We start from the raw sequence: 25,767 nt of genomic DNA, 5'->3' as shown, positions 1-25,767 counted from the left end.
GAATTAAATATTGCTATAAAGATATAAATCCCTGCTTTAATAAATCCTCTTTCATCTCCAAAAGTCTTTACAAAACCCCTATAGTCCACTTCCTTTCCTTAAAAGAAACCAAGCCGCTTTAGTTGTCATATTTCTTTTAAAATTTTGAACAATATACATTCGTAATGATAACATTTGACATATATTTCCCATTCACCAAGCATTTAAATCCTTTGATGATATACTCCTTTATACAAATACACGCACACACAAACAAAAATATTTATTAAAATCATTTAAAGCTTTATTATTGTATTTTGACCAAAAATATGGGAATATATAAAACCCACAAAAAAGAGCAACAACTACTCTATATGATTGTAGTTTATAATCTTGTACTTTTCTCGCCATTGTGTAATCGTAATTCTCATCGTATAAAATATTAAACATGTAGATCACATTTTAAATATTCACATTTCCCAAAGCGCTCGACAACAACGCAACAAAAACAACCTTGTCATTAATCATCGCATGTGTCTGGAGTAATGAAAACGGCGCATTCCTTAAACCAAAAACAAAAGAGCAAAAAAAACAGAAGAAGCAATAAAACATGTACAAATACAACAATTTTACGCCATAGACGGTGAGTATCCATTGCGCTTTGTACTCGTACCTTTAGTTAGTTAAATTCAGCAAGCAGCTCCATTAAGAAAAATTCCAAAAACGAATAAGAGTCTGATGGTTTGGGCAAGATCGCCTTTATTAGATGCTAAACTGTATGAACAAAGCAGTCATGCAAGACCTGTTCAATACTAGAATTTAAATAGAACTTAACTAGAACTGAACTAAAACTAAACTAGAACTAAACTAGAATGAACTAAACTGAACTAGAACTAAACTAGAATGAACTAAACTGAACCAGAACTAAACCAGAACTGAACTAGAACTGAAGTAGAACTGAACTAGAACTGAACTAGAACTAGAACTGAACTAGAACTGAACTAGAACTGAACTAGAAGACTAGAACTGAACTAGAACTGAACTAGAACTGAACTGAACTAGAACTAAACTAGAACTAAACTAGAACTAAACTAGAACTAAACTAGAACTCAACTAGAACTCAACTAGAACTGCAACTAGAACTGAACTAGAACTGAACTAGAACTGAACTAGAACTGAACTAGAACTGAACTAGAACTGAACTAGAACTGAACTAGAACTGAACTAGACTAACTAGAACTAGAACTAAACTAGAACTAACTAGAACTAAACTAGAACTCAACTAGAACTAAACTAGAACTAACTAGAACTGCACTAGAACTCAACTAGAACTGAACTAGAACTGAACTAGAACTGAACTAGAACTGAACTAGAACTGAACTAGAACTGAACTAGAACTGAACTAGAACTGAACTAGAACTGAACTAGAACTGAACTAGAACTGAACTAGAACTGAACTAGAACTGAACTAGAACTGAACTAGAACTGAACTAGAACTGAACTAGAACTGAACTAGAACTGAACTAGAACTGAACTAGAACTGAACTAGAACTGAACTAGAACTGAACTAGAACTGAACTAGAACTGAACTAGAACTGAACTAGAACTGACTAGAACTGAACTAGAACTGAACTAGAACTGAACTAGAACTGAACTAACTGAACTAGAACTGAACTAGAACTGAACTAGAACTGAACTAGAACTCAACTAGAACTGAACTAGAACTGAACTAGAACTGAACTAGAACTGAACTAGAACTGAACTAGAACTGAACTAGATCTGAACTAGAACTAAACTAGAACTGAACTAGAACTGAACTAGAACTGAACTAGAACTGAACTAGAACTGAACTAGAACTAAACTAGAAGTGAACTAGAACTGAACTACAACTGAACTACAACTGAACTAGAAGTGAACTAAAACTGAACAAAAACTGAACTAGAAGCCTCATGATCGAAGGACCAATAACAAAACCCGTTCACAAGATGTTACAAACGTATTAACAAATCTAATATACACCCTATTATTTAAAAGGTGAAGACAATAAAAGGTAAGAAAGGTAAAAGAAAAATGTAAAGAAACACGAGCACAGATTTCATGTTTTAGCATGCTGAGGTTGAAGCTGCTGCTGCTGCTGTAGTTACTGTCGATGAGGATGCTGTTTGTTGAGTGTGGTGATTTCATTGCTCTTCCGTTTTACTTTTTACTGGACGAGGCCACATTCCATTGATGTCGTTTCTATGCGTGAGTGAGTAAGTAAGTGAGTGAGTGTATAGGTATGAATGTAAAGACGCGGTTGTTCCTCAATGCAATGCAATGAAACTTGGCCAGTCAGCCAACCTACAGCATGCCCTTAGCGGGTGTTACTATATAAAGTTTTGTTTTATATCTCAGGTCTCTGGAGTATGGAAAATGAATGTGTGGAAGTTTTAGTATTCTTCTTCTGGATCTTATGTTTAGGGCTTCGTGTGAATATGTTTGTGTGAGTGTTTTTGTTTTTTTTTTTTTTGCAGTGATTAAAAAGAAACCTGGCCTCAATCTTATGGTATGCATTGCATTCCACAAACCAAACTTTTTGTTGTACGTTTTGGCTATTTTTTGGTTTTATTTCATTTAGTACAATTTTTGTGTTACGTTCTCACGGAGTTTCTTCATTGTTGTTCTTGTACGTGTACATATATAAGTTTTTTTGTCTTTCCCTACTTACTTTTTGTTGTTGTTTTATTTTTTGGCCGCTTGTATGTTTCGTTATGGGGCTTTTCCATATGCCCCCTTTCCTTAATGGCCAAGCGTACTTTGGAGAATGTGTGTTTTCTTTAAGTAAACTTATGTTAGGGAATCATTATGTAAATGTTTGTAAGCGCCAATGTGCATTGAAAGTTTAGTTTAGTTAATTTGGAGTATAATTTACTTTTTTCGTAGCTTTTTTTTTTGGTCATTATTGTTTGTAAGTATGAGTTTTAAGATTATTACGGCTTCTGCTTGTGCTGCCGCTGCTGTATGCAATGTTCCAAGAGGACAAACAACCATAATGATGGCCATGGTGATGATAATTATAATGATGAAATTTATTTTGTTCTTAATTTTTTTGGAGCATTTAATTTGAACTGGTTTGTTAATATAAATGCATGTTGGTTAGCGTTTAACAAGCAAATAACTACTTAATTAGTTTTTGTTACCTTTTACTAGCACCACAATTCAATTACAGGCTGAGAAATCGAGGTTCCAACGAAGTAGGGAAAGTTTTTTATTTGTATTGCCGTGTCTATGTCTTTTGCGATTGAAGTGAGATGCATACTCGCTCTCTCTCCCTCTTTTCCTTCCTTCCTCTTTTCCCCCTTTCCTCTATTCCCTTCCCTCTTAAAAGGAATCTGGTTTAAAATAGCTAACGAAGGCGAATAGCTTTTTATAATGGATCTGGCAGAATTTGCGGGACTTTACTAAAATTATGATCTTGTCGCTTAATTCACATTACTTTCTTAAGACAAAATCATGCGATCAAGTCATTCATGAAGTATTTCTATCCATTGATAGATTCGAATAAGTCAGCCCTTGCAATTAGAAGATCGATTTGATAACGTTGTGGGCTTTTTTATAAAGATATTATACGATCAAAAGATTAGTCCGTCTGGTTAAAACCGCTCAACAAATGTTTTGATATAATAGGACCTCATCTTTCAAATCCCTTAAAACCTAATCAGAGATCTCTTCTAACTCATTAAGTTCCTGGGCGGGTGCATATGAAATCACCAATTTAAACTCAGTGAAACGTCGAGGAATACGATTCTTCGGATTCTCCTACATACTTGGACGAAGAGAGCAATAGTTGTACTAACGAACATAAATTTCTAATCGATCAGACCTCATAATCTATGTTGAATCTGAATCAACAAAAGATCGATTAGATACGATGGATCATTAAAGATCGATTACACGAGATTGATAGTTTAAGAGAAAGAGGCCTAAGTTTAAGAACTTGTCCTCAGAAGCTTCAAATCTGTATCGATCTGAATCTCTTTTTTTATAAAAGATTGATTAAACACCAGTGATCGTGTAAAAATGTTAAACTTGTCCTCGGAATCTTAAAATCTGAGTCGATCTGAATCTTTTTCACAAAAGATCGATTAGTTAATGTTTGAAGCAAAATTATGGCTTAAGAACTCATCCTCAGAAGCTTTAAATCTATATCGATCTGAATCTTTTTCACAAAAGATTGATTAGAAACGATTGATCGTTTAAGAAAAGTGAAAGTTTAAAGCAAAATTAAGACTTAAAAACTCGTCCTCAGAAGCTTCAAATCGGTATCGATTAGAATCATTTTCACAAAATATTGATTTAGCACGAGTGATCGTTTAAGAAAAGTAAAAGTTTGAAGTAAAATTATGACTTAAGAACTCGTACTCAGAAGCCTCAAATCTGAATCGATCTGATAGATTGATTAGACAAAATTGATCGTTTAAGAAAAGTGAAATGAAACTCATTTTGACTTCAGATATAATAGACAGAATCTATGGTCGATCATCTTTTTCACAAAAGATCGATTAGATATGATTGATCGTTTAAGAAAAGTGAAAATGTTAAGCTAAATTTTGACTTCAGAGATGATAGATTATAGGAAGAGAGAATCTATGTTCGATTATGGTTTTCACAAAAGATCGATTAGATATGATTGATCGTTTAAGAAAAGTGAAAATGTTAAGCTAAATTTTGATGTAAGAACTCTTCCCTGGAATCTCAAAATCTGAGTCGATCTTAATCGTCTTTACAAAAGATCGATTAGAAACAATTGATCGTTTATGATAAGCTAAATTTTGACTTAAGCAGTTAGTTCTCTGAAGCTTAAAGACTATATACGATCTAAATCCTTTTCACAGAAGAATAGAAACTTAAAATCTGAATCGATCTGAATCGTTTTACAATAGATCGATTAGACACGATTGCTCATTTATCGTTTATATGATAAGTTGTGTTCATGCAAACTTTCGTAAAGATGGATCAATTTCGATCGGTTTTGAAGCTGAATAAAGAGAAGAATCAGAATTTTAAAAGAGTGTAACAGTCAAATCAAGTAGTAGTGGTCAAAAACAACTTCTTTGATGTTATGTCTGTATTTCTAAATTCAATTCAAGTATCTATATTTACCATGTCTTGTAACTGATCATGTTCTTTCTATACTCATTCTATTGGTAGTTTTCATATGAATAATTAATTTGTTTGTAGTTTTTTTCTGTTGAACTTATGGGAAAATATTTAATATTTCTTTTAAAATAATTTGTTGGTATTTTTAATTGTTAGTTAAATATTTAACTCTGGTAGTTAATTAATGTATTTAAGGGTCAAAATATTTATGTATTTATCGGAAATATCAAAAGAAAATGTTAATTTTTATGATTATTATGATTAGATTTCCTGCGTTCGAAAGAAATATGGAGCCAGAAAGACAAATTATTGATGTAAAAACTATTTAAATAAAGACAAAATTATTACCACTTTTCAGTTGGCCAGAGTTAGAGTTATTTGAGTGGAGAATATTAAATATAATTAATAAATATTTATTATGTGTCTTTTAAGGGAAACCTCAGACGATCTAGCAGCGTCTGAGAAAACTAAAATTTGTTTGCTTCGATCGAGAAACATTTTCAAAATTTCCAGAATAAATCTAAAACTTAATATAACGCAGCAAAAGCTTTCCTTAGAGAGAAACTAATGCTTTTAAACTTTACAAATTTCTAGACACTAGCAATTCCTCAAAACTCTAGCAATTCCTATATCAGGTGTCATTCATTCTACAGCTTGACATTCCATTAAAAACATGTGTCTTAAACTTAGTTTCATACTTACAGGATATTGTATGATAGTTTATAATTAATCATTTAAATTAAAACCCAAGTTTTCAAGAGTTAGTAGCAACTGTAATCGCCACCAAAACCAAAGAAAGAGAGAGACCTGATACAAAACTATTAATATTACACGTATAATTTATGGCATTTCAATGAAGATCAATGTCAATGGATATTTGCTTAATAACTTATACAACCAGTAAATCTACTTTTATCCTAAAGTTAAAGTTTTTGATTTTCAAAATCAACATTGAAACTCCTTTTCATTTTTATACCCTCCACCACCATCAGTGGTGATAGAGGGTATATATAACTTTGTCATTCCGTGTGTAACACCAAGAAATATTCATCTGAGACCCAACAAAGTATATATATTCTGGGTCCTTATCAAATTCTGAGTCGATTTAGCTATGTCCGTCTGTCCGTCTGTCCGTCTGTCCGTCTGTCTGTGTAAAACACGCTCACGATAAAACGAAGCAATAGAGCTTAACCAAATTCACCCAAAATGTTCTTCATTTTCCTAAGTTGTTTGGTATTGCAAATGGGCAAAATCGGTTTACACCGGGAAAAGTTATGAATCAAAATTTAAAACAACCTCGGAAAAAAATAAGCATTTTTTACACATTCTGATGTAGTTTTCTCGAAAACTATGCAAGATAATTCCATGAAAATCACCATACATTCGTTTCTGCACAAGATCTTGATCCCTGCTGAAAATTGCCAGAATCGGTCCACAATTTCATATACCTCCCATACAAAAGTACATATTCCCGGAAAATGGGTTTTTTGTTAATAACTTCCGCCACAATGTCGATATCTTCACAAAATTTTACAAATTAAAATCTTATGTCAATAGAATTCTTTCAGAGGAAAAACTTTATGGATCGGTCCATAATTGGACATAGCTCCCATACAAGGTCCCCTCCCGAAAATCACTTAAATGCGCATAACTCATTACTAAATTAAGATATCCAAATAAAATTTGGTGTAAGTATTGCCCATATGCATAGAAATATTACTGTGAAAGTTTTTTCCTATCGGTCCATAATTGGTCATAGCTCCCATACAAGGTCCCCTCCCGAAAATCACTTAAACGCGCATAACTCAGTACTAAATTAAGATATCCATATAAAACTTGGTATAAGTATTGCCCATATGCATAGAAATATTACTGTGAAATTTTTTTCCGATCGGTCCATAATTGGTCATAGCTCCCATACAAGGTCCCCTCCCGAAAATCACTTAAACGCGCATAACTCATTACTAAATTCAGATATCCATATAAAATTTGGTATAAGTATTACTTATATGCACAGAAATATTACTGTGAAATTTTTTCCGATCGGTCCATAATTGGTCATAGCTCCCATACAAGGTCCCCTCCCGAAAATCACTTAAACGCGCATAACTCATTACTAAATTCAGATATCCATATAAAATTTGGTATAAGTATTACTTATATGCACAGAAATATTACTGTGAAATTTTTTTCCGATCGGTCCATAATTGGTCATAGCTCCCATACAAGGTCCCCTCCCGAAAATCACTTAAACGCGCATAACTCATTACTAAATTAAGATATCAATATAAAATTTGGCACAACTATTACTCATATGCACAGAAATATTACTGTGGAAATTTTTTTTCGATCGGTCCATAATTGGTCATAGCTCCCATACAAGGTCCCCTCCCGAAAATCACTTAAACGCGCATATTTCATTACGTAATTAAGATACCCATATGGTACAAATATTACTCATATGCACAGAAATATTACAGATAATTTTTTTTTCCGATCGGTCCATAACTGGTCATAGCTCCCATACAAGGTCCCCTCCCGAAAATCACTTAAACGCACATAACTCATTACTAAATTAAGATATCCATATAAAGTTTGGCAAAAATATTGCTCATATACAGAGAAATATTACTGTTAAATTGTTTTCCTATCGATCCATAATTGATCATAGCTCCCATACAAGGTCCCTTTCAGAAAAACACTTAAAGGCACATAACTCATTACCAAATAATGATATAAATAAATATTATTTTTGTTCATAAATACTGTTTTGTAATGCAAAAAGCACTTAATGCTATTTCAAAAATTTTTCACGATCGGTCTATATTTGGTCATATCTCTCATACTAGGTCCTGCCCCTAAAAGCGCTTTAACCGTATTTAACTATTTGCATTATCAATTTGTGAAGAACAAAATTATATATATGTATGTATTTTGAAAATCCTTAAATCTTTCACACACATACATACATGCAAATACTAAATATCGCTAAAGCATATCTTAGGGCGCTATAAAAATTTAAATGAAAGTGGCGTTTCTAATGTTCAATAAATCTTGGAATTGTAGTAGATTTAAGCTGTTTAAATCTAGGGATTTTTCTATTTAAGACATGAGAAAACTTATTTCTACAAATATTTTATTAATTAGAAATGTATTAATACAAAAGTTGCTGGTGGAGGGTATTTAAGATTCGGCTCAGCCGAATATAGCACTCTAACTTGTTTTTTTTTTTTTTGCTACAACTCAAAAAATAATATACATAAATAATTTATTCCCATAAGAGAGTGAGCTACAAGAACATACCATAAAATTGATCACTTGGAATATTTATGAGTCAATCTGATTAACCCGTTTTCTACACCGAATGACTAGGGGTTTTGAGTTGATTCACATTCTTTGTTGCTTGATTTAAATATGTTCATATATAGCGAAAAATAAACTAAAGATAGGCCTACATTATCGGCATATCTAACTGAAAACAGAAAAATAAAAACAACAAACAGAGACAGAACTGGTAAAAATTATTTTTTTAAAACAACAGCAAAAATATAGAAAGAAATAAAGACAGACAGACAGACGATGACTACCACTACTTAAGGCTTAAAACACATTCTTTATATAGCCCAGTCATACTATAATATAAACGATTTCAATGACACCATGATTAATATCAACAACAAACATAAATCCTTGCACAAACGCCGAGAGCCAGTAAATAGCGGGACAGACAGACATACAAACATACAAACGGAGGGACGGACGGACGTAGGCAAACACACAGTCCACTAAACTGCAAGAAATAACAACTAATGTGAACATCAAATGTGTGTAAAGACGCTTTAAACGTGGTCGTAATCAAAAATGTGCGACACTAACAAAGAAATTCACAATTACTACCAACAACCAAACAACACGACAGACAGACAGACGGACGGAGACACAACCCAAACAAATAAACCAAGATCCCAAGAAATCAGAGAAGAACGTACAAACGAAAAACGACAATTTCTCAAATGTTTATGGAGAGTATGCGTCAAGGAGCAAAGGCCGTGCTAAGCGACATGCAAAAGCCAACAAAAATAAACCCAAAAAAACACGCAGGTAACCAAGCAACTACACCTCGTTTTCACAATGTTAAGCGCAGTAAAGAACTCCTCTGCCTTTTACAGGTAGTTACTTAAAATGCAAGTCGAGGCGCATAGCGATACATTTAATATTACGACTGCAGTCACACACACACTAACACATAGCCATAAGTAGTGGCAATGAATATTCAAGTAGAAGAGGAGTAAGAGTATAAAGTAATGATAGGCTAAATATCAACATCAAATACAAGAAGGAAAAAGACGAGGAGAACGAGGATGATGTTAAGGAAAAGCATAAATAGTGGAAGCTACAAAAATGGCTGTGAAATGTGAAAACCCTAAGAACAGGTAAATCGTAAGAGTACCACAAAACAGAATCTCTTTTTGGAAGACCAAGAAAATCCTACAAGAACTATGGATGTGAGTCGATGCATGCTAAAGATTAAGATTCAAAAACAACAACAACAAAAAGAGAAAAACAAATCAACATTTAAATCTTGTTTTAAAACTAAATCAAATGTTCGATAAGAGTTGCCAGATAGATGTGTTAAAACTTGCATATTCAAGGGTTTTCTCAAATAGTTTCTATTGTTTCCAAAGATCTTTCGGCCAAGGGATGATCACTAATAAGATAAAGACATATTGATCAATTCGAAATATCGTTCATTTGTATCATTTTAGATCGCTATATTTGATTTCCCGTTGTGGAAAAGTAGGCTTAGGAACCTTCTTGATATTTCCTCTTTTATGTATCATTTTCAAACTTGAAAGATCATTCCCTGTCTCAATGTGATCTTGTAAAAGAGCGGTTCAAAGTCTAAACCTAAAATTCCGCAAGTTAAAGTTTGTGAAATTTTAAGAGTTTACGATTAATAACGAATGCTGGAAAGGAATTGAATGATTTACCGAACCGATCACTTCGAATATTGAGAATCAACTATCGAAAATTCTATATAGCTATCAGTCTTATCCTATGTCATTTTCAAATCTTTCAAAATCCAATGAAAGATCTCTCCTGTCTCAATATGATCTTATACAAGTGTACAACATGAAATTCCGCAAGTTAAAGTTTGTGAAAGTTTAAGATGTTGTGAACAATAACGAATGTTGGGGAATATTCTCAGTGAATTCGATGTTTTACGGAACTGATCATCTCGAATATTGAGAATTAACTATCGCAAATCCTTTCTAGTTCCTAGGCTTCATCAAAAGAAGATGTGACTCCATTTTATCCTTGTGCCATCTTCCGGAACTTTCAAAAACTATATCCACGATCTTTACTGGCTCAATAAGATCTTTTGCAAGTACAGATCAAAGCCTCAACTCGAAATTTCCCAACGTGAAGTCTGTGAAAGTTTAAGATTATGTTAATAGTATAGAAACTTCTTGACAGATTTGATATTTCATTCATCTGGAGTATTGAGAGTCAAATATACAAATCAAAAGGGTTGAGAGCCTTCAAAATCCAATGAAAGATCTCTTCTGTCTCAATGTGATCTTGTACAAGTCCAGATCAAAGTCTAAACCTAAAATTCCCCAAGTAAAAGTCTGTGAAATTATAAGTTTTTGTAAACAGAGAAAAAACTGGAGACTATTCTCAGTAGGTCTGATATTTGTTTAATGATGCTTTACCGTACCGATCATGTCGAATATTGAGAAGCTTCGATAGTTACTGTTTAGTTCCTAAGCTTCAAATCCTTTTTAGCCTTGTGCCATCCTCTGAAACATTTCAAGACTATATCAAAGATCTTTACTAGCTCAATAAGATCTTATTAAAGTGCAGATCAAAGTCTTAACACGAAATTTCCCAACTTAAAGTCTACAAAAGTTTAAAACTGTTCTCGACAGATCTGATATTTTTTTAAAGAATTCCATAGTTTACATACTGATCATCTCGAATATTGAGAGTAAACACCCTCACTGACGACAAACTGATATGATCAATTGCTGACAAAGTCAAACATAGGAATCGTTTTTGAATAGAGCGGTTATGCCAGTAAACACTCATTTCGACGATTACATATATACTCTCTCTTATAGTTTTTGGCAAGTTCAAAGCGAATTGGTTCGAATTGGATAACTAACATCAACTTTGCAAATTATATATCAAAGGATCCAATTGATCGAGAAGTTTAAAGTTAAATAGATCTTTAATGGAAATCATAATCTTCACAAAACTTAAGTTAGGCGAATTGTAGCTCGTGTATAATCACGAATTGAACCAGAAGTTAACGATGACTTTTCATTCGTTACAATTAAGTGATCGACAAGCGCAAAGGATCAATGACTAGCCGAAGAGTTGAAATTATGTAAATTAGCCATCAAGATCGTGTGATTGGCCTTCTGAAGTCTTAAATTAATGTGGATTTGTATCAATGTAACTGAAGCTATCGCTCTACGATCACCTATCACAATACGGCAACCTTTTCAATCCTGCACAAGTATTGATATCTAAAGTTACTTTGTATAAAAATACTAAAACTACGTGAGAGTTTTTCGGTATAAAAGAAATGTTCATTCCTTAAACAAAACAAAAAAAATATAATGCTGATTTCTTTAACAAACCAAAAAATGCATGTTGCCAACTCATTTCGAAATTAAACTCATACATACTATACTGCACGAAACCAGCAACAAACATAAACAGAACTATGCGCGTTGGCGCATGCATAATATTGATTTAGTACACTGCATATTTGAGAACTTAACAAAAGGACACACAAACGAACTTATGCATAAAAACTGCTGAAACTCATAATGGCTGTAAATGATTTGTGAAATGCTTTCGGACAGCAGCAACGAAAATTGCAAAAAACCCCCCTCAAACAAACTAAATAACTTTAACTACCAAACGATCAAGCCAACCAACAGTCATGTACTTTGTTTTAACAACTACTAACCATCCTAAACAGCGTACAACAGTCATTCAGTTAAAAAAAAAAAGAATACAGTCATTGATCGTGTTGTTAATGTGGAAAAGTAGTATGACAACATTTTTTCCTTGGCCAAAGTTAAGGAATTCCAGGGAGCTTAAGAGAGCAAAAACAACTAAAAAAGGAGAGTAAAAGAGCATGGCTATTGGCATGTGTTAAAGATCTATATGAAAGAAATACCTATTGCAGGTATTGCCAGTATTGAAATCTAACCATATAGAGACTATATATATATAAACTGATCTCTGTTGTTTTACGTGGACAAACGAAAATTTTACAAAAATTAAACTCATTGAGCTGCAGAACACAACTAATATTACAGCAGTAATAAAAAACCTACAAAGAATTGTAGTAGATGTTTGTTTAATAATGTTTAAATGTGTAAAGGAGTAGACTATCACATTTAAGTCTGGTCTGGTCTGCTGTATCTTATAAGGTGGCCTCAACTTGTTCTCCTTCTTCGACTACTACTAGCTACAGTAGTTCTCGCTTAATGTGAATTCCTTAGCTAAATATAAAAGCTGGCAAAGAATTTCTTACATATTGGGAAAATCTGTTGACATTTTTAAAAGAATGTATACTTTTTTTTTTGGTTGCCAAAGACATCTGTGGAATTTCAAATGCAATTGTATTTAATAAGCATAGCACACTTTAGCAACTCTATTCGCATATATATAGCTGAAAACGGATTTGGTAACAAGGTTTAATTATAATTTGAAAATTGTAGCTTTCAGCTGGAAGCTATAGATTGAAAGATTTGTTAGTTACCAGAATGAAATTGGGGGTTCCGTATAGATTCTCAGAATATTGCAGTTTGAGAAGAATTTTCAGTCATCTACATTATGTATTGGTCTGTATTTCATTATGAACGAAATTATTTAAGTCTATCATCATCGACGATCAGTTATGATCATACTCTTCTGGCTTGAATCGACTAATAAAGGCGTGGACGTGAAAGCTAATCGAAGACAGGCTGCATGAACGATATCACTACGATATAGTTGACCACAAATTTGAGAAGATTTTTCAGTCATTGGCATTATGTATTGGTCTGTATTTCTTTAAGAACAAAGTTATTTAAGTCTATCATCATCGACGATCAGTTATGATCATTCTCTTCTGGCCTAAATCGACCAATAAAGGCGTGGACGTGAAAGCTAATCGAAGACAGGCTGCATGAACGATATAACTATGATATAGTTGACCACCAATAAAGCAAGATTTGATCCCGCCAGGAAATTTTCTGAAGTCATAGTTTTATGCCATTAATAGTCATAGATGAGCACTACAGATCACTGAAGATCAATCTCTTCTGAGCCGAATTACTCTAATTCAGAAACGTGTGCGCACTTTCCAAATCTTAAAAGAGTTAGAGCGATACTTGCTTAGTCCGTAATCAGACTGTTCGCAACCAGATACTGCATGTCTCAATAGTGATTCCAAAAGAACGAAACTTACGATCTCTAGATTTCCAAGTTTCTAGAGATTCTTTAGATCTCAAAAGTGATTCAAACAATATGATAATTACGATCCAAACAGTAGAACGATAAAACTAACTTTATAATCAATCTGTAATCAGACTATCCGCCCCAAGATACTGCATATCTCTATAGAGAGTCCAAAAAAAATTAAACTTACGATCTCAAGATTTCCAAGTTTCTAGAGATTCTTAAGATCTCAAAAGTTATTCAAACTGTATAATAATGTCAATAGAGATTCCAACAGAATGAGACTTACGGTCCTATTGAACGACCAGCAATCGGGTTTTCGAGATTTTAATGGAAAACAAGATTTACGAACTATTGAAACTCTTGCAAATCTTAAAAAAGTCTAACGATCGGTTAGATCGTTCTACAAAACTTGTCTGCAACTAGATTCCGTTGCAGATCTATCTATCTTTACTTTCAAGGGAAAATTGCAACGATTTCAGAGATAGCTAAACCCAGATAATTGATCTAATTCAGATCAACTTTCCACAGTCTTTATTTATATTTAAGTGAGGCATACTACTGACTTTTAACGTCAAAGTTTTATACCAATAATAGTCAAAAACCATCACTATTGATCAGTGAAGATCAATCTCTTCTGGCCCGACTACCAAGATAGTACAATTTGATTCTGTCAGTCTTTTTAGATGATGTCAAGTTTTTAAGCAAACTTTAGTCAAAGGCAATCACTCCAGATCAGTCTCTTCTGGACAACATATTGTTTTATTTGCGACATTTTGGGGGTAATAGCTATTTTACGGAATGTTTGAACGAATTGATCACTATAATTTGATCGATCGATCGCTGATTTGATCCGAATACTCTTTAGTTGACATTGCTCTATTTCAAAAACAATTGCGGAGACATTAAAAATTGATTCTCCGGGATTCACGCTACCAAGCCCTAATCCTTTATTTTCCAGGGAATTAGGTAACAAAACCGCTACAAATTTTCAAATTCGCAACAATTTTCCAGAGTAATTGAAAACTTCGTGATACCCTAAAGATATTTGACTCGTCAATGGGTCTATCGAATAATTCTTAACATTTCCTCGGAAATAAGTTTCAGTGGAACCAACTCCCTATCAGAACGAACTCTTTTAAAAGAACTCCACTGTACAACTCTGTTTAAAACCAACAAAAATTAATAAAGTTTAGATTTTCAAATCTTTCTTCCACTTCTTTCTCTCTCATGCCATCTTTGTTGCACTCAGTGTAGCCAATGGCAAGCAAATGATTCATGGCATGGTAACATCTTTGATCGTGATAATGTTGGTGATAATGTCTTTGTGTTGATCTCTTAAAGATTTCTTTTTCGTTGTTAAACTCAAGCACAGACAGGCAAAATAAAAGAAAAAGAAATACATTGTATACAGAAAGGACAATCATGATGATGGTGATCAAGAGAATCTTGTTTAGTTACACTACATATTTATGTAGATCGGTTATTTGTTTGTTTGTATGGGTGTTACTTTTCACAGCCCACAGTTCTTAACTTATCCTAAATACCAGTGTATATATGGTAGTATGTATGCAGATTAGCAGCATGACGAAAATTGAAACCTTAAAGAAGGCAATGAAAATAAATTTGCGTAAAGGTAAAGGGAAGGAGAGAAAGATGAAACTATAAAATGTGGAATTTTAAGTTAATTGAGCAATAAGCTAAAATTATGAAATTTGCCAAGTTAATGAGTTAATTAAATGGTATTTAAGTTACAAATGATAAAATATCGAATTTAAGAGTTTTGTGAGTTTGGGTAGTATAATGATCAGCTTACACTTGACCATGCAACCGCAGCCAGTCAGCCAGCCAATGGCCAAAAGGGTTTGTTTTTTACGACACGCGTTTATGTTGCGTTCGTTGTTGCTTTTTGGTCTCATCTCATAAAAAAAGTGTAGTTTATAGCAGGTGTCCTGCGTTTTGTTTTAAACATTTTAGGCAATTAATTAATAATTTTACGCGTTCACTGAGTGCTTCTTCGCGTATGCTTACTGTGTGTGAAGTTTTTGTGAGTTTCTGGATTTTTTTAAAGGAATTTTAATAGAGTTTATAAATTTTAGCTTTATTGCTTTTAATTCAATTAGAAATTGATAGGGAATATGTGTGTGTTTTTAATTAAGTTATCATTGAAATAAGCAATTGAATATTGAACATTAATTGGATTCTTTTTAAATTTAGTGATCTTGCTTATTCCAACAGAATGATATCTATAAATCAATAAACATTTCCTAACGATCATTCTATAACTAGATTATACTGATCTCAATAGAGATTCCAACAGAATGTCACTTGTGAAAACAATCGATCCTTTTTCCAAACATTAATTAAGATTCCCACAGAACTAGGCATACAATCATTATGATCAGTCCTAACCAGGTTTATTCGATTTTAATAGAGACTCCAACAGAGCGAGACTTGCTATTATAATGATCGATTTGTAATCAGGATTCTTAGATCTACATAAAAATGCCAAGGAGACAATATCCGTACGATCGGTAAAACGTCCAGAAATTCACTAGCTCTTAATGGAGATTCCCACAGAACGGCACTTGTGAAAACAATCTCAATTGAGATTCCGAAAAAACTAGTATGTAAGTATGTCTAGTTTTATATGATCAATACGATCAGTCCTCAACTAGGTTCAATTTGAAACCAGGTTCTTTAGATCTGCATAAAAATGCCAACGAGACTTATAATTGATCATTTAACGATCGTTCCGTAACTAGAGTCTACATATCTCAATAGAGATTCCAACACAATGGCACTTGTGAAAACAATCGATCCATTTTCCAAACCTCAACTAAGACCTAGAGATACGATCTCTACGATCAGTCTGCAATCATGTTTTTCAGCTCTCAATAGAAATTCCAATAGATCGAGATTTCCGACCCTAATAATTGATCTGTAACCTCAATAAAATTTCCAATAGAGTGATAATTACAATCCTTCGGTAGAACCGTCTAGAAATTCAACAGATCTCAATAGAGATTCCAATAGAACGGTACTTGTAAAAACGATCGATCCAATTTCCAAACATTAATTGAAATTCCACCACAACTAGACAAACGATCATTAAGATCAGTCCGCCAACAGTTATGTATTTCATATTTTAATAGAGACTCCAACTGAAGCAGACTTTCGATTATACTTAATGATCGATTTGCAACCAGTTTCTTTAGATCACCATAAAAATGCCAACGAGACTTAAAAATTTGATCGTTTAACGATTCGACAGATTTCAGTAAAGATTCTAACAGCATGCCACTTGTGAAAACGGTCGATCCCTTTTTCTAAGCCTCAATTGAGATTCCTACAGAACTAGACATACGATCCTTGCGATCAGTCTGCAACTTAGGGGTTTCAGATCTCAATAGTGATTCCAGTAGATCAAGATTTCCGATCCTAATAATTAATCTGTAACCAGATTCTTTAGAACTCTATAAAAATGCCAACAGAACGAAAATTATGGTTCGAATGATCGGTACAACCATCCAGAAATTCTCCTGATCTCAATACAGATTCCAAGAGAAACAATTTCGATCACTTTTTGCAACATTTGGGTTTTAAAGTTAGAAAGAGTCTTACGATCCCAACGATCAGTATAGCTATCTAGAAATTATCGAGATCTTAATGGAGATCACCACCATTTAGATCGTATGACGTCAAACTTAATTTCAATAGTATAAGATTAGCAATCTTTTCAATTTGAAATTCTCTGAATTCGTTGCATAAAAGATTAAGAAATCGAAATCTCTTTGCATGGATCATGAATTTTATTGCGATCAATCGATAGAAAATGTTCAGCAAATATTCATTACTGAAATTTTGAATTCTTCTGAAAGAGTGTTGTTAATCGCACGATCTAGTTTTAAAATAATCTCAACTGATGACCTAACCAAAGCCGTTTTTGAAGAGGTGTAGGAGATCGACATCGATATCAAAGCGAAAACTTTGGATGGGTTGGAAAACCTTCATATTTTAAAGGTTTTCTTATTAATCTTATAGTAATACTCTAGTTAGTTAGATGGCAAGTTTCCACAATATCATCAAATTAAAACTAATGTCTCAATTCCAAGAATGAAAACATTATTTTAAACAAGTAGCCTTTGAATTCAAATCAAGTTTAAAACAAAATTTATAGAAACAATAATAAAAAAAGTCTACTAATTTGCAGACATTACAATGCAATCAGACTACACACTACAAGTCTCAACAAGTAAAGACTTAACTACAGAGAATTTATGGAAACCCAAATTAAAGCAAACTAAATTGAAAGGCCAAATTGAGTTAAATAATTCGTTCTTATTTAGTCAAATTTTTTGGTAAATTGTTTTAGGCATAATCTCTCCTTGACGACCTTTGTTTTAACAAACCATGAAAAGAAGATATTCATTCCCATTGCCTTTCGTAATCATGTTCATACTTAATTTACAGAACAAAATAAAACGACTTAACTTGACGTTTTAATTAAATTTTCAGAACCATTTGCAATAATCTTTTTGCAAAAATTTATGGCAACATAAAATGAATTTCAAATATCTGATATACAAACACACACACACACACACCCTCGAATTTAAAGTATTCACACACATACACTCTAGTGTCTCACCACACAAGCGTTTAAAATAAACACAAGTGTACGAAATAATTTTTTGAAAAAAAAAAACTTTTTTTTCCATTATTTTGCTAAATATGCCATTTAAATTTGATGGCTCATGGTTGGTTGGTTGGCTGTTTGGCTGGATGCTTGGTTCATAGTTTTCATTTGTTTTATGTGGATAGTCGTGCTGACTTTATGTCTGGTTTGAGGTCTGTCTATTTACATCCATCTGTCAGTTAACACTTCCATTTGTTTAACCTCACTCTCGCTGTGATGTTTATTATAAACTATGTGCGTTTCGTTTGCTTTTGTATTTTTTGGCGCGCTCGCTGGCTTCCTTATTTATTTTTGATCTTAAAACGTATTGCATGTTCCTCTTTATTATTTAATTGCTGTATTTGCCATTAACACATACTCATACTGTGGGATTCAGCCCATCACCACCACCACCTTCCAACTCTCAACCATTCATTCCTTCACTACAGCCAGCCATTCAACTATATCATCATCTACCTATAGTCTCATTATAAAGAGTTAATTAATGTTGCAAAAAAAAAGCAACCGACGACAGGCTGAACTATTAAATAATTAATATATTAAGTTGCAAAAAACCAGCCATATCCATGGACTGGGTATTGTAAGTTTTACCACATTCAGTATTTTTAATTTGACATGGAATTTGTAACCATCTCTCTGCAGCAGTTGCTACTAAAAGCTGTTTGCACTTAATAAATGAAAATTTCTTTAGGAAAGAAGGAGTAATTGCACAACTGACCTAATAATGATTAACTTGACAGCATAATTTTCATCTGGTTGAAATATTTCTGCCACATATTCGTATCATATAAAGAGGTTTAATTTCAAATGGTTTCTTATCACACTTTAATTCCTTGAGATATTCCAACAAAAAGAGCTGTGCGATCATAACGGGTTCTGCAGATCTCAATAAAGATTCCAAAGTCTAACGCTCTCCAGATATCTAAAAATATTTCAAAAGAACAGGACTAGCAACACAAATGATCACAGATTCTTCAGATAGAGATTCAAATAGAATAAGGCTTACTCCTTTAACGATCGGGCTGTAACTAGATTCTCCAGAATTCAATAGAAATTCCAATAGAATGGGAATAACGAACGGATCCAATTGTACAATTCCATAAGATATTTCAACAGAACGAGAATTATGATCCTAACGATCGCTTTTTAACTAGTTTCTCCAGATATCGATAAATCGTAATCGTAGATTCTTCGAATCTAAATTTAACGAGATTAACGCTCTTGGCAATCGGAATGTAACTAGATTCCTTTTTAAATATTAGTATAATAGCAAGAGGTTCAATTTCAAACGTTTATGTCTCATGGATTCGTTAAAATTTTATTGAGGATCGCTTTAGTTCTTTGAGATATTCCAACAGCAAGAAATCTGTGATCATAACGATCGAATCACAAACGGATTCTGCAGATCTTAACATAAAGAGACTTACGATGGTGGTACGAATGTAGAGGCTCAATTTCACATGATTGTGTTCCAAAGATTTGTTAAAATTTTGTGGACTATCACTGCAATTTCAAAAGATATTCCAAATTGGCGATTTCTGAAGATCTTAACAAATATTCTAACAGAACGAAACACTTGCTATGTAAGCAGGTTCTACGGATATCAATATATATTTCAACAAAACGGAACTTTGAATACAAACGATCGGTCTATAACCAGATTGTTCGAATCTCAATCGAAATTTTAATAGAACGGAACGGAACACTCCTCAAGATCCTTTTGTAACTAGATTCTCCAGATTTTAACAGATATTCCAGCAGAATGGAACTTACAATCGGATCCAAATTACAATAGAAATTCCAGCAAAACAGGATTTACTTACCCAACCATCTTAGAGTCTCGATTCTCCAGATCCTAATAGTTATTTTAACAGGAAAAGGCTTATTTACTTAACAAATGATTAGATTCTCTAGATCCCTACAGTAATTCCAACAGTCCTTAACTAGATACACTACAGATCTCAATAGAGATTCCAACAGAATCAAACTTACGATCTTCAGATTACCAAGCATCTAGAGATTCTAACAGAATGAGGCTGCAGAACTTAACGTATGATATATGATCAGATTCTTCAGATATCAAAAGTATAATACTTCCGATACTAACGATCGCTTCACAATCAGTTTTTTCAATATGTTAAGAGGGATTGCTATAGAATGAATTTTATGTTGCTATTGATCGGTCCGCAACCAGTTTTTCCTGAAACAACAGTTACGAACTATTGAAATTTATCTTACAAATCTCTAAAAAGATTAATGATTAGTCGATTTTTCTGCAATAATTGATCCGTATATCTCAATACATAATAGATATTAGAAAGCAAACCGCAACCCTTTTACTGTAGTCAGCTTCTCCTTATCTCCATAGAGATTCCAATCGAACTTGGGAACAGAGGTCTCCAGAGAAAAATATCAACGGTATCAACGATAGATCGTTTCTCCTAAGAACTAAAATGCAACATCAATATATTCGATACAATCGAACTTGGAAACAGAGGTCGCCAGAGAAAAAAATTTACTGTATCAACGATCGATCGATTCTCCTAAGAACTAAAGCCAGATTCCGCAAATCTCAATAGTGATTCCAAGAGAATCTCGTTCTTTTAGTGAATTCGATTTCCCTAAGAAATAAACGATCAATTCTATACAATTCCTTTCAGAAAGCAAGCTTTGGATAAACTTATGTTAACTCGGATATACATAGATCATGGAAGATAAAATTTTCGAAAATTTGTTGCTAACATTAGACTGATATAGAACCATTTTGTTGGGATTTTTCGTCGCTATTAGTTGCCTAAATATGGTCTTCCAAGACGGCTATCATCTTTGGTTTATAGGAACAAACTACACATCTCCCTGACTGTTATAGATTAGAACCCAGAGCTTTTAGAATATCGTCTGCTTGTGGTACTCAGGATCTGCTCCTGATAACCACAAGGCAGTGGATCGGTTCCACGATCCTAAAATTTTCACCTTCCAATTATACATTATCACAAATTCGTTGCAAACTTAAAGTACATATGTACATGCTTCTAACGCCATGCGGCTCCCTCTCACTTAATTGTTAGTTTTACTAACAGCTGCTAATAGCTAGATATTTAATTACAGCTAATAGTTAGTATGTTGTAATTTATTAAATGAATTTAAGTTAACAGCTTTGATAAATATTAAATTGCTACCGATAATTTTTTTTGTTTTATTTATTTTTTTTTTTGCTACTTGTCGTTGCCACTTAAATAATAATTATAGTTAATTTAATTAACACCATCATGTTAACAATTATTTAAGTGCTTGTCGATTTTGTTGAGATATTGACCATTTGATGAATGTTGCATGTTTATGGTTTGAGGGTTTTATTTATTTAATTTTTTAAATTTTTTTATATCGTAGATCAAACTTAAATTGTTTACATGTTTTCATTTTAGTAGATTGTTTATCGTTTAGTATTTGTGATATTAAACAGTATGGATGGGGTTACATTTTGCAAAACAATGCGGGCAATAAGAAAAGGGACAAAGTGTGTTAAAGGGAAATTATAATGTGATCTTTTAGGTTGTCAGGTGTAAATCCTTATGTGATATGTAATTTTGTAGATTTTTACCTGTTTAAGGTTAGCGGCATATCCTTTTTAGAATGTATTCTTATTAAATAGTTTTGTCCAGGTAATTTAACATTGTGGCTCAAAATGCATTTGGAAATGGAAATCTCAAGATTCTTTAAAAGTTAGGAAACCATTTAAATATTGGTTCCAAAATCGGTTGCATATCTCCACTATTTTTTTATAACATTCCATAACTTGAATCTTTGACTCTTATTAAGTAATACCGTGAGGCTCTAGACAAATATCCAGATGATGAGATCTTTGAGGACCTTGACACTTTACGTACAAACAAATTAACATGACATTGCTCTAGGAATAATTTTGATTCAAATTGTTCGATTCAAAACTTTAAAAAGAATTATCGAATCTTAAACAAAATTGACAAGGAAATAGTTCCATAATTAGTCCCTCGGAATAGGTATCTAATTCAGTTTAACCTTCACAATTTTAGTAATCCCTATCTTAAACTTTTATGTAAGGATCTAATTAAAGAATTTATCACTTAATCATACTTAGAAGGACCCGCATAGTTATCATACTTTAAAAGTCCCTTCTAAACTCTCAGAACTAAGCTAAGCGCATACAAAGATCTATCAAAGACTGTCAAAGAAATATTCATATAATAAGTTCCTCAAGAATAGATACCGATTCTAGTTCAACACTTTGTTGTTCACTGATATTGTTCTAAAAATCTAAAACGTGCACCAGTTAGAGGTCCTATAATATGTCTAAGAACCATTTTGGAAACATGGGTTGGGTCCGAATAAAAAATTTAATTGAAATAAAGTGATTTTCATTAAATTAAGAGAGAAATATTGTGCACCATTTAGAGGATCTATGACAAGACTAAGAAATTGTTCCGAATAAAAAAACTTGGTTAAAATTTATTGATTTTCATTAAAATTTGAATCATATCGAGAAGACATCAGAACAAGAACTAGTTCCGTAACAAGTTATAGAGAATGGTTACCGGTTTCAGTTAAACACTTTAAATAAACTTTGTATATTCCGCCATTGTTTTAGAAATCGAAGTTGTGCGCCAAAGTTTGGGTCCAATCAAAAAACTTTATTATAATTAAGTGACCTTCTATATAATATGAATCACATCGAGAAGACAACAGACTAGTTATGTAATTAGTTCTTTGAGAATAGTTAACGGTTTCAGTTAAACACTTTATTTAACTTTGATTTATAATGATATTGTTCTAAAAGTATAAATTCTAACCTCTGATAGGTCTAAGCACTAAATTAAATCCATAGTTTTGAATGGATGAAAATGTAATTGATAAAGGACTAGTTACTTAATTACTTCTTCGGGAATAAGTATCCGTTTTAATGAAACGCTTTATAGGAGCATAATTTATAATGGCTTGGTCCTAGAAGTCAAAATTTTACAACGTATTAACTACTTAGGACAGGTCTAAGAATTAGTCTGAACTTATAGTTCTTTTCTTTCAATAAAGAACTAGTTACTTTATTACTTTTTTGGAAATATGCTTCAGTTTTATGTAAACACTTTTTATGAGCATAATTTTTCATGGACCTAGAAGTCAAAATTTTGCAACAGTTTAACTTTCTATGACAGCTTTAAGAACTAGTCTGAAAGTAAAGTATGGATCTGCTCGAAAAAGTTATTGATTTAGTTAAATTGTTAAGGCAAAGAACGCAGAACTAGTTCCCCGAGGACAACTACAAAATTTATTTCAACAATTTCAAAACCCTTATCATTTTAGGGGATTATGGGTATCAGACCACTCGGTAATAATCGGCAATAAATGTACTTGATTTAAAAAGGAAAATGGCGAATGCTATTATATACAATTTTCATCAAATTGGATCCAACCTACGGAACTGGGCTGACTGAAAAATTCTAAGGAACTACGTCCAGTAAACTGATATTCTAAAAATTTCTTTCATATATCGCTACATAAGGCTTTTTCACCAACAATTTCTTCATGAAAAGAAGCGCACAATAGATCCGATAGGGGTCTAGCTGTATTTTTTCGGATCTGATTCTCTTTTCAACCTAACCTAGCTATGTAATTAGTTCCATGACAACAACTACCGGTTTTATCATGAGGACTTAACGGTTTTTGAGTCCAAATCTATTTAAATTTGATTCTATTCCATACATTTCCGAATAGCGAGAGGTATGTACAGATTTTCTTTTAACGCTTTCTAGAAACTTAATATTTTAACCTAGATTTTCCTCTAAGAGGAGAAATCTAACACAATTTAAAAGGTCACAGGTTAAAAAACTATTCTTAAAATGTAGTTCCATATTAAATCAAAATATTAGAAAGATTTTTAAACATCTAGTTACTTACCATTTGAAGGTTTCTGTGGTATTTCAGCTGGATCTATGCCACGACTTTGAAATATATGCGAAACAGCACTACAATTTGGACTAAATTGTTCGAGTATTGAGGAACCGCCAGGAGCAGCTAAAGCTGCTGCCAAGGGGGGTGGTGGAGCGGTTATAGAATCCAAAGCATTAATCGGGTTAATAGGGTTCAATAAACCAATTACTAATAATAACAATGAAGAAACAAACAAAGGACGGTAAATATTCCCAGAGTAAAGGCAGTGTTGTTGTTTTTGTTGTTGTTGTTGAGTGGAGGAAGAATTTGTTGTAGTGGTGGAGCGGTTTGAAAAGGAACTCATTTTGTTGTTGTTGTTGTTGTTAATAAAGAATGTTCTACTGTTAAACATATTTGTTGTTTTTTTAATAAATTAAAGTTTATTTGTTTGTATAAAAGGATAAAGTTTAAACAAATTTTAGTTTGTTGTTGTAATCTCTTTTTATAGAATTATTTGTTAAACTAAAACTTTTAGTTTTTTGTTGTTGTTTTAATTTTGCATTAATTTTATTTTTTTTTTTCAGTTTCTATCCTTTTGTTTTGTTTTGCTTTTTTTAAGGGAATTGTAGTTATTGTTGTAGTTTTTATAGCCGTTTATTTTTATTGATATTGCTTTTGTTGTAAAGAGAGTAGAGAAGTATGTTGTTGTTGTTGTTGCTGTTCTTGTTAATGTTTATTTGTTTATTGTGCTTTGGTTAAGTTCACTACAACTCCTATTGTTATTGTTGTAGTAGTTGTTATTAGTGGTTGTTGTAGTTGTGTTTTTTGTTCGTTTATGTTTGCCGGCAAAATGCGGTTAAATGTAGCAAGTGTTGCAAATAAAAAGGGAAAAAGAGTGATGATGATGAATCCCAAAAGAAAAGCAAACTTAAACACAACAAAAACAAATTAAAATGTGCAAAAGAAGAGTAAAATGAAATCAAAGCACGGGGTGGCTTGTTATTGTTTGTTGTAGTTGTTGTTGTTTTATTGGCAGTTTTTATAGCAAAATGTTTTCCTATATATTTATTTTTTCCTTTTTGTAAAAGTTGTTGTTGTTGTTGTATAGTTTAGGGTTCGTTGTTAGTTAAACGGTTGGTTCAGCAGAGTGACTGACTTGACTGAGTGGATGGCTGGCTGGCTGGTTGGTTTCAATTTATTTTGAATAAAAAAAGGGGGTGATGTTTTTGTTTTTTTTTTTTTCAAATTTTATAAACTGGGTGAAAAAGGCACTCTTTTGTTTTCTGCTCGACGAGATTTTGCACAAATAGCTGGTTTGTTATTGTTGGTACAGACACAATTATTTACCCAGCAAAACAAAAAAAACTTAATTCAAAAGCATTAAAATTGCCGGTATATTTTTATATTTGTTGTTTTTGTTAATGATTTTGACACCTCTTTATTAACACTCACTCACTAACACTCTCTTTAAAACGAAAAAATAACAACAACACTTTTATTACAAATTATAAACACAGTTATTAATATATTTTTATAATTTTTGTTAAATTTTTTTGTTTTATTTACTTTTTTATCATTCACTC

The 25,767-nt window shown here is 32.6% G+C and overlaps 1 protein-coding gene across 1 annotated transcript in view; it reads right to left on the bottom strand.

Moving 5' to 3' along the window:
* Positions 1–25,767, bottom strand: part of LOC119602145 (glypican-4) — a 157,724-nt gene that overhangs the window by 131,538 nt on the left and 419 nt on the right. Inside the window, exon 1 of the mRNA XM_037953501.1 lies at positions 24,212–25,767. This exon is cut by the window's right edge and continues 419 nt beyond it. Coding sequence (XP_037809429.1) covers positions 24,212–24,596 — 385 coding nt within the window. The 5' untranslated portion in view covers positions 24,597–25,767. The remainder of the gene's footprint in view (positions 1–24,211) is intronic.

Source organism: Lucilia sericata, unplaced genomic scaffold, assembly GCF_015586225.1.
Source record: "Lucilia sericata isolate MDLA Ls3-8-SP2 unplaced genomic scaffold, ASM1558622v1 Contig000210F_arrow, whole genome shotgun sequence".
Classification (NCBI taxonomy): Eukaryota; Metazoa; Arthropoda; class Insecta; order Diptera; family Calliphoridae; genus Lucilia; species Lucilia sericata.
This window is presented reverse-complemented; position numbering and strand designations above follow the sequence as displayed.